A 10,465-nucleotide genomic window follows, 5' to 3' on the forward strand; every position below is an offset into this window, starting at 1 on the left:
GCAGAGTAAGAACACCTTGTAGAGAGGCCTTTAGGGACTTAGTATAGTTGCAGAGTAAGAACACCTCGTAGAGAGGCCTTTAGGGACTTAGTATAGTTGCAGAGTAAGAACACCTCGTAGAGAGGCCTTTAGGGAGCTTAGTATAGTTGCAGAGTAAGAACACCTTGTAGAGAGGCCTTTAGGGACTTAGTATAGTTGCAGAGTAAGAACACCTTGTAGAGAGGCCTTTAGGGAGCTTAGTATAGTAGCAGAGTAAGAACACCTCGTAGAGAGGCCTTTAGGGACTTAGTATAGTTGCAGAGTAAGAACACCTTGTAGAGAGGCCTTTAGGGACTTAGTATAGTTGCAGAGTAAGAACACCTTGTAGAGAGGCCTTTAGGGAGCTTAGTATAGTAGCAGAGTAAGAACACCTCGTAGAGAGGCCTTTAGGGACTTAGTATAGTTGCAGAGTAAGAACACCTTGTAGAGAGGCCTTTAGGGACTTAGTATAGTTGCAGAGTAAGAACACCTTGTAGAGAGGCCTTTAGGGAGCTTAGTATAGTTGCAGAGTAAGAACACCTCGTAGAGAGGCCTTTAGGGACTTAGTATAGTAGCAGAGTAAGAACACCTCATAGAGAGGCCTTTAGGGACTTAGTATAGTAGCAGAGTAAGAACACCTTGTAGAGAGGCCTTTAGGGACTTAGTATAGTAGCAGAGTAAGAACACCTCGTAGAGAGGCCTTTAGGGACTTAGTATAGTTGCAGAGTAAGAACCAGGGGGGCAGTCAGCCAGATATTTCGTGAAGCCTCATTTGAAATCGGTAGTTCATATAATGGCCTGTTGTGGCGCTGGACTGGACCCAAAAAGCCCCATAGCTCCATAGAGGCCCATGTATTTTGGCCCAACTTCACCTAGACTGTATTACCTTAATAAACATGGTCATGAATACTTTCTTCTTCCAGTCACTAGTTTAAAGTCTCATTTCTAATGTCATAATATTCTTTTTGGAAAATTATGGTCCCATTAATTAAAAAAATGACCATAAAGAAAAAAAAACATCGCGTATGTTCTGAGGGGCGTGGCTACCGTTACAGTCTATGATCGGGATTCCCCTCCCACTCGAGTCAAAATAAAAACCAACGGAGAAGAAGGGGGGAAGTCCCGCCTCGTTGTCTGGGCAGCCAATGGCCAGCTGGTCCAAAACGGAGCCAGCCAATGGCCAGCTGGTACCAAACGGATCTAGAAAGATGGCGACTTACATCAGGAATTACCATATTATTACAGGCTTCATTTTACGTTCATGTTAGACCCGGCGAACGCTTTGTCCATATTTTTTACAGTCTATGGTAAGAACACCTTGTAGAGAGGCCTTTAGGGACTTAGTATAGTAGCAGAGTAAGAACACCTCGTAGAGAGGCCTTTAGGGAGCTTAGTATAGTAGCAGAGTAAGAACACCTTGTAGAGAGGCCTTTAGGGACTTAGTATAGTTGCAGAGTAAGAACACCTTGTAGAGAGGCCTTTAGGGACTTAGTATAGTAGCAGAGTAAGTACACCTTGTAGAGAGGCCTTTAGGGAGCTTAGTATAGTTGCAGAGTAAGAACACCTCATAGAGAGGCCTTTAGGGACTTAGTATAGTTGCAGAGTAAGAACACCTTGTAGAGAGGCCTTTAGGGAGCTTAGTATAATAGCAGAGTAAGAACACCTTGTAGAGAGGCCTTTAGGGAGCTTAGTATAGTAGCAGAGTAAGAACACCTCGTAGAGAGGCCTTTAGGGACTTAGTATAGTAGCAGAGTAAGAACACCTTGTAGAGAGGCCTTTAGGGACTTAGTATAGTAGCAGAGTAAGAACACCTTGTAGAGAGGCCTTTAGGGACTTATTATAGTAGCAGAGTAAGAACACCTCGTAGAGAGGCCTTTAGGGACTTAGTATAGTTGCAGACTAAGAACACCTCGTAGAGAGGCCTTTAGGGACTTAGTATAGTTGCAGAGTAAGAACACCTTGTAGAGAGGCCTTTAGGGAGCTTAGTATAGTAGCAGAGTAAGAACACCTTGTAGAGAGGCCTTTAGGGAGCTTATGTTCACTACCTGGCTTGTATAGAGCAGTGCTCCTCCAAACTTTTCATGTCATGGACACCTACATTTAATTCTGCTCCCAGATATTTACTTGAAAGTGGTAACGTTTCGGGCCTTCACACTTTTTTATTCTTTATCTATGACTTCGTTTACCCAGCCTACTAAGGTTTATAGACAGGGCTGCACACAACTTTTTTGGTCTAGTACTCAGAAGAGCACCTGGAGGAGTTACTTGGTGCTCCTAAAATGCGGCGACCCGTCTCGCCGGATGGATAAAAGAGGGATGAATAACTTATAGCAAAACGATATGTATTGGATGAGTGGGGAGTCAATGGAGGGTATTGCAACTCTAGATTTAGCCCTAGAATGACAACAACTTAATACTTCCTAAGGATAATATGAGCATCAAAGCAATATTTAGATTTTATTTTATTTTGTATTTAAATAACCGATCTACTAGCTCACAACGTGTTGCTCACACACGTTGTGAGCTTGCAGATCAGCTATTTTTTTTAACATGCGACACATCGTACAGCGAAGCATACATCAGGCTTCACTTTTGTTTTTAGCTGAGGCGACGTAGTCAGTCAGTCAGACACACATGGCTCCTCGGTGCAGAAATAAACAGTGTACACTACCCGACGATAATAAGGGACAGTATGTCGAGACACGGTGTTCATGTTGGGCAGCAGCAGTGCCAGTCCGCAATGCTTTAAACTCTTCCCACTCCACTATGTCGGAACTAAAACCTTAGTACCCGTAAAAAGTCGGTGGCCGGTGCCTAGGCTGTGAGAGACGGCTGCGCAGTGCGCATCGCACACGAGCAACCATGCTGCTCCAGCACCCGGAAAACAAACACAAGCACAGCGGCAAATGGGAAGAGTGCAAAGCATCCAAAGCATGCCCTTTTACATGGGGGACTACAGACAGTAGTTTGCTATCTGAAACGGAGAAGACGAAACTATTTGTGTCAGGTTTTCTCACCTCCTCCCAGTAGAAAGCACTGAAGCAGCATGGAATACTCCCCCTTTTGAGTAAGGATGCGCTGTGATTGGCCACAATGGCCAGTGCACTTGTGCAAGACGTGCTGTGATTGGCCTGTAGCCACTTGGGTGGCAGTCGGTGGGAAATGCTCTCGCCACAGAATTTACTAGTATTCTGGCCATAATAAATAATCATTCTGTGCGGCCCCGGCTGTTGGTACGCAGAATCGCTTCCCGGCGCTTGATTGACAGCGCATTTTGAATTTTGACGACGCATGCGCGGTGGCGCACCACTTATGTGCAGCCCTGTTTATAGATGTGCATGTCTTTTTTCAGCCTCCTTTGCCACAGGGACACCCACATTGACATGGATATTGACCTTTTTTCCCCTCTACACCAAACCTAACCTAAAAAATAGACTATTATACGATATAAGGCAGAGGCTGCATAGGCGGTAGTGTTCGTCAGCTGTCAGATGTATTTCCCCCGGATACGATATTTTTCGACCTATCACAACACTTTCATACACAGAGAATGTAAACAGTTTTGCAACGTCAGTGTCAACGTCATTTCCTTGAGCGGTACTTCCATCCAAAATTCCGCTATTTCCGCCAAATTCCAGCAATGCACTACAGCATAGGTCAATGCACTCTACAGCGTAGGTCAATGCACTCTACAGCGTAGGTCAATGCACTCTACAGCGTAGGTCAATGCACTCTACAGCGTAGGTCAATGCACTCTACAGCGTAGGTCAATGCACTCTATAGCGTAGGTCAATGCACTCTACAGCGTAGGTCAATGCACTCTATAGCGTAGGTCAATGCACTCTACAGCGTAGGTCAATGCACTCTATAGCGTAGGTCAATGCACTCTACAGCGTAGGTCAATGCACTCTATAGCGTAGGTCAATGCACTCTACAGCATAGGTCAATGCACTCTACAGCGTAGGTCAATGCACTCTATAGCGTAGGTCAATGCACTCTATAGCGTAGGTTCAATGCACTCTACAGCGTAGGTCAATGCACTCTATAGCGTAGGTCAATGCACTCTACAGCGTAGGTCAATGCACTCTATAGCGTAGGTCAATGCACTCTACAGCGTAGGTCAATGCACTCTATAGCGTAGGTCAATGCACTCTATAGCGTAGGTTCAATGCACTCTATAGCATAGGTCAATGCACTCTACAGCGTAGGTCAATGCACTCTATAGCGTAGGTCAATGCACTCTACAGCGTAGGTCAATGCACTCTATAGCGTAGGTCAATGCACTCTACAGCGTAGGTCAATGCACTCTATAGCATAGGTCAATGCACTCTACAGCGTAGGTCAATGCACTCTATAGCATAGGTCAATGCACTCTACAGCGTAGGTCAATGCACTCTACAGCGTAGGTCAATGCACTCTATAGCGTAGGTCAATGCACTCTATAGCGTAGGTCAATGCACTCTACAGCGTAGGTCAATGCACTCTATAGCATAGGTCAATGCACTCTACAGCGTAGGTCAATGCACTCTACAGCATAGGTCAATGCACTCTATAGCGTAGGTCAATGCACTCTATAGCGTAGGTCAATGCACTCTACAGCGTAGGTCAATGCACTCTACAGCGTAGGTCAATGCACTCTACAGCGTAGGTCAATGCACTCTATAGCGTAGGTCAATGCACTCTACAGCGTAGGTTCAATGCACTCTACAGCGTAGGTCAATGCACTCTATAGCGTAGGTCAATGCACTCTATAGCATAGGTCAATGCACTCTATAGCATAGGTCAATGCACTCTACAGCGTAGGTCAATGCACTCTACAGCGTAGGTCAATGCACTCTATAGCGTAGGTCAATGCACTCTACAGCGTAGGTCAATGCACTCTATAGCGTAGGTCAATGCACTCTACAGCGTAGGTCAATGCACTCTACAGCGTAGGTCAATGCACTCTATAGCGTAGGTCAATGCACTCTACAGCGTAGGTCAATGCACTCTATAGCGTAGGTCAATGCACTCTACAGCGTAGGTCAATGCACTCTACAGCGTAGGTCAATGCACTCTACAGCGTAGGTCAATGCACTCTACAGCGTAGGTCAATGCACTCTATAGCGTAGGTCAATGCACTCTACAGCGTAGGTTCAATGCACTCTACAGCGTAGGTCAATGCACTCTATAGCGTAGGTCAATGCACTCTACAGCGTAGGTCAATGCACTCTATAGCGTAGGTCAATGCACTCTACAGCGTAGGTCAATGCACTCTACAGCGTAGGTCAATGCACTCTATAGCGTAGGTCAATGCACTCTACAGCGTAGGTCAATGCACTCTATAGCGTAGGTCAATGCACTCTACAGCGTAGGTCAATGCACTCTACAGCGTAGGTCAATGCACTCTACAGCGTAGGTCAATGCACTCTACAGCGTAGGTCAATGCACTCTACAGCGTAGGTCAATGCACTCTACAGCGTAGGTCAATGCACTCTACAGCGTAGGTCAATGCACTCTACAGCGTAGGTCAATGCACTCTACAGCGTAGGTTCAATGCACTCTACAGCGTAGGTCAATGCACTCTACAGCGTAGGTCAATGCACTCTATAGCGTAGGTCAATGCACTCTACAGCGTAGGTCAATGCACTCTATAGCGTAGGTCAATGCACTCTACAGCGTAGGTTCAATGCACTCTATAGCGTAGGTCAATGCACTCTATAGCGTAGGTCAATGCACTCTATAGCATAGGTCAATGCACTCTACAGCGTAGGTCAATGCACTCTATAGCATAGGTCAATGCACTCTATAGCGTAGGTCAATGCACTCTACAGCGTAGGTCAATGCACTCTACAGCGTAGGTCAATGCACTCTATAGCGTAGGTCAATGCACTCTATAGCGTAGGTCAATGCACTCTACAGCATAGGTCAATGCACTCTACAGCGTAGGTCAATGCACTCTACAGCGTAGGTCAATGCACTCTACAGCGTAGGTCAATGCACTCTACAGCATAGGTCAATGCACTCTACAGCATAGGTCAATGCACTCTACAGCGTAGGTCAATGCACTCTACAGCATAGGTCAATGCACTCTACAGCGTAGGTCAATGCACTCTATAGCGTAGGTCAATGCACTCTACAGCATAGGTCAATGCACTCTACAGCGTAGGTCAATGCACTCTACAGCATAGGTCAATGCACTCTACAGCATAGGTCAATGCACTCTACAGCGTAGGTTCAATGCACTCTATAGCGTAGGTCAATGCACTCTATAGCGTAGGTCAATGCACTCTATAGCGTAGGTCAATGCACTCTACAGCGTAGGTCAATGCACTCTACAGCGTAGGATGCACTCTACAGCGTAGGTCAATGCACTCTACAGCATAGGATGCACTCTACAGCGTAGGATGCACTCTACAGCGTAGGATGCACTCTACAGCGTAGGTCAATGCACTCTACAGCGTAGGTCAATGCACTCTACAGCATAGGTCTTGCCCAGCGTGACTTGTGCAGATTCTGCCCGGCTGCCACAAAAACTACTGGGTCCAATAAAGTGGTCAGATGGGTATCATGTCATTACTCATTATCATGGTCAGTATTTTGGTCCATATCACATCAGTATCATGGTCATTATCACATCAGTATCATGGTCAGTATCACATCAGTATCATGGTCATTATCACATCAGTATCATGGTCAGTATCACATCAGTATCATGGTCATTATCACATCAGTATCATGGTCAGTATCACATCAGTATCATGGTCAGTATCACATCAGTATCATGGTCAGTATCACATCAGTATCATGGTCAGTATCACATCAGTATCATGGTCAGTATCACATCAGTATCATGGTCAGTATCACATCAGTATCATGGTCATTATCACATCAGTATCACATCAGTATCATGGTCAGTATCCCATCAGTATCATGGTCAGTATCACATCAGTATCACATCAGTATCACATCAGTATCATGGTCAGTATCACATCAGTATCATGGTCAGTATCACATCAGTATCATGGTCAGTATCATATCAGTATCATGGTCAGTATCACATCAGTATCATGGTCAGTATCACATCAGTATCATGGTCAGTATCACATCAGTATCATGGTCAGTAACACATCAGTATCATGGTCAGTATCACATCAGTATCATGGTCAGTATCACATCAGTATTATAGTCCATATCATATCAGTATCATGGTCAGTATCACATCAGTATCATGGTCAGTATCACATCAGTATCATGGTCAGTATCATATCAGTATCATGGTCAGTATTTTGGTCCATATCATATCAGTATCATGGTCAGTATTATGGTCCATATCATATCAGTATTATGGTCCATATCATACCACTATCATGTCAGTATCATAGGACCTCTGCTTTACACAAAGTTTGACACCAACTCTCTCTCTCTCTCCACAGAATGCAAAGACGTAAACAAAGTGGCCTATTGCCCGTTGGTGCTGAAGTTCAAGTTCTGCAGTCGTGCATACTTCAGACAGATGTGCTGCAAGACCTGCCAGGGACACTGACTCTGACCTGCCAGGACACTGACTCTGGAAGAGAGAAGGAGCGACAGACAGACAGACAGACAGACAGACAGACAGACAGACAGACAGACAGACAGACAGACAGACAGACAGAACGATGGAGGGTAGCCTGAGATAGCACTGAAAAGGGAGAGAAAAACAGAACAGGCCGGACAACAACTGGACCCCTGGCAGAGAGGAACAAGGAGATGAGCCCTGGAGAAACAGAATAAGGCAGTGATTTCTCAACCTTTTCTTTTCTTTTTTTGTTTTTTTTACTTCAAGGACCCCCAGTTTGATGTGCATTAGGCCACGGACACCCCGGTTGATACAGTGTCTGATCTCTGGAGCCCCAAAATCTACACTGTGAAATCGTCAGTGTTCATTTTAAATCAGTGTGTGCAAATGGATCAAGAGTCCATTTTGGTTCCTAACGTATCAATCTTTCAGCCGGGGGACATCCTGTAACCTTCTCAAGGTCTCCTGGGGGCTGCCGGAACCCCGTGTGCGCGGTGAGGACCAGCGGAACGAAGGGAGTTCCAGTTCTGTCACAACCGGTTGCTCCCGAAGCTCCCTCATTGGTGGAGACCAAACCACTGCTCAGCATGTATGCTGACGACACACAACTGTTTTTATGTTCACTTCTGTGAAGTGGAACTTATTTTTTTGTTTTGTTAGTACTGTTTTTTTATTATAATAATAATAATTATTATTATTATTATGGTTTTTTTTAATTCATTGTTAAGTCTTCCTCTTTGTCATTTTGGTTTGTTGTTTATGAATCCAAAGTGCTGGACACATACCACACAGAGGGTGCACCCCGGTGGAGAGAAAATTACTCCCAGATAGAGGAGGGAATTTGAGTAGAGGGAGGGCCCATGTCAGTGATTCTCAACCTATTTTCTTTTTATTTAAAGGACCCCCCAAGTTTCAGATTCTTTAGTCCATGGACCCCCATTTAACCCTCTTTTAATACTGTAAAATCGATTGTAGAAACATTTGCTTCGATTTAGTACACTCTCTTTGTTACGGGGCCATAAGGGTCCATTTTTATTCTGAACTAATAATCATTTAGCCCCGGGACCCCCTGGAACCAACTCAAGGACCCCCCAGGGGTCCCTGCAGACCAAGCTGAGGGGTGGGGCTCTTTTCTCGGGACAACTGTGATGGTGCTATTGGCAGTCAGACTTTAGCTTGTGGTGCACTTTTGTGTAAATATATTTTTTGCCAATTACAATTCAACGCTCCCATTACAATGAACCCTATCAGTGTACTGTATATTTATTGTACCATTCAAAAACAATCGTAGAGACATTGAACTCTCCCATCACGTTGAATTGTTTTTTTCTTTGTTTTTTTTTCAGTTAAAAGCCTACAGTCATGGAAGGGAATAAAATGTGATTATTGTTCATATTCATATGATTTCTGTGCTGGAATGATTTTTTTTTACCATACTGTAAATCCTTAATGTACTGCAAGTTATTTACAAGTTACATACTTAAACAAGAAAAGAAAAAAAAGTGACATACCGTTGCTACATTACTGTATGTCAGTATTTGTATATTATATATGATGGTAGTCAAGGATCAGAAAATAACTTGTATGTGGTTGTAAGAGCATTGTTTCTATCAATGTATTATTTACCTTTTGTTGTATTCTTTCCCACATGGGGTGCCTTACTCAGTGGTGGACAAAGTATATACTAAAGTTAATATTCAAGTATTCAAAAAAAATTAATTGCAAAGTACAATTTCTGACATTTTCAGAAATGTAGATTGGATACTTTTACAATTCTTTAAATAGGGCATAATTAGTCCAAGAGTCCCAAAAATGTAGCAGATTGAAAGTCATCAGCTTGCGTAAAACAACATACTAATTTTTTTTTACTTAATGTAAATGTACAGAGTAATTACTGTCCACCACTGTTCTTGACACTGTCAATAAAGTGTAGTCAGTGTCAGTCGGCCATGAACGTTGCTCCACAGCAGTGTGTTGACGTTGTCAAACGTTGCTCCACAGCAGTGTGTTGACGTTGTCAGACGGTACCTGGGTGCGTTGTGTTGACGTTGTCAGACGGTGCCTGGGTGCGTTGTGTTGACGTTGTCAGACGGTGCCTGGGTGCGTTTTGTTGACGTTGTCAGACGGTGCCTGGGTGCATTGTGTTGACGTCAGACGGTGCCTGGGTGCGTTGTGTTGACGTCAGACGGTGCCTGGGTGCGTTGTGTTGACGTTGTCAGACGGTGCCTGGGTGCGTTGTGTTGATGTTGTCAGACGGTGCCTGGGTGCGTTTTGTTGACGTTGTCAGACGGTGCCTGGGTGCATTGTGAGACATTACCCTAAAGGCCTTTTCAGACGGGGAGCGACTGACGCGCCTAGTAATTCACTTTCAATGAGAGGCGTGCGTTTATGATGGACACGTAGTTGAGGGGCGATTGCGCAAGCGTATTTTCGCCGGCACAGTCCCATGAAATTGTCGTGCTTGTTTTGTGCACACGCCCGAGGGCGACTAGGCCTGGATAGTGTTGACCTTTTTTTTTAATGCTACGCGTCCCTCATGAGCAGACCTGTTGCTGATGCAGCCAACGCCTGCGTCACTAGCTCCCCGTCTGAAAGGAGCTTAATAGCAAACATTGCCTTTATTCTTTTCGATCCGACCGATCCGGCCAGGCTCTCAGTTCACCACTGAAGGATACATTTTGAAGGACCAACGACGCCAGATCATTTCAGTACACGCAACCACGCCATTAAATGCGCCACAAAGCGGTCAGTTTACTCAACTCGACTCGTCGTATTGTGTGATATAATTATCCATTTGTGTTATGGACCATCCCCTTGATTATTATGTTTATATTAATGAGCACACAAAAAAGGGCGGTTATGGTTTCAAATATACCGTGATATAAGAGTTAAGGGCCAGCACTGAAC

General features: G+C 44.6%; 1 protein-coding gene across 1 annotated transcript in view; it reads left to right on the plus strand.

Moving 5' to 3' along the window:
- The window catches only part of adamts6 (ADAM metallopeptidase with thrombospondin type 1 motif, 6), a 96,581-nt gene extending 86,967 nt beyond the window's left edge, over positions 1-9,614 (plus strand). Inside the window, exon 25 of the mRNA XM_083793157.1 lies at positions 7,434-9,614. Within this exon, the coding sequence (XP_083649283.1) occupies positions 7,434-7,543 (110 nt within the window). The 3' untranslated portion in view covers positions 7,544-9,614. The remainder of the gene's footprint in view (positions 1-7,433) is intronic.
- Positions 9,615-10,465: the final 851 nt, after the last annotated feature.

This window comes from Protomyctophum parallelum (assembly GCF_964188405.1).
Source record: "Protomyctophum parallelum genome assembly, chromosome: 21".
Lineage (NCBI taxonomy): Eukaryota > Metazoa > Chordata > Actinopteri > Myctophiformes > Myctophidae > Protomyctophum > Protomyctophum parallelum.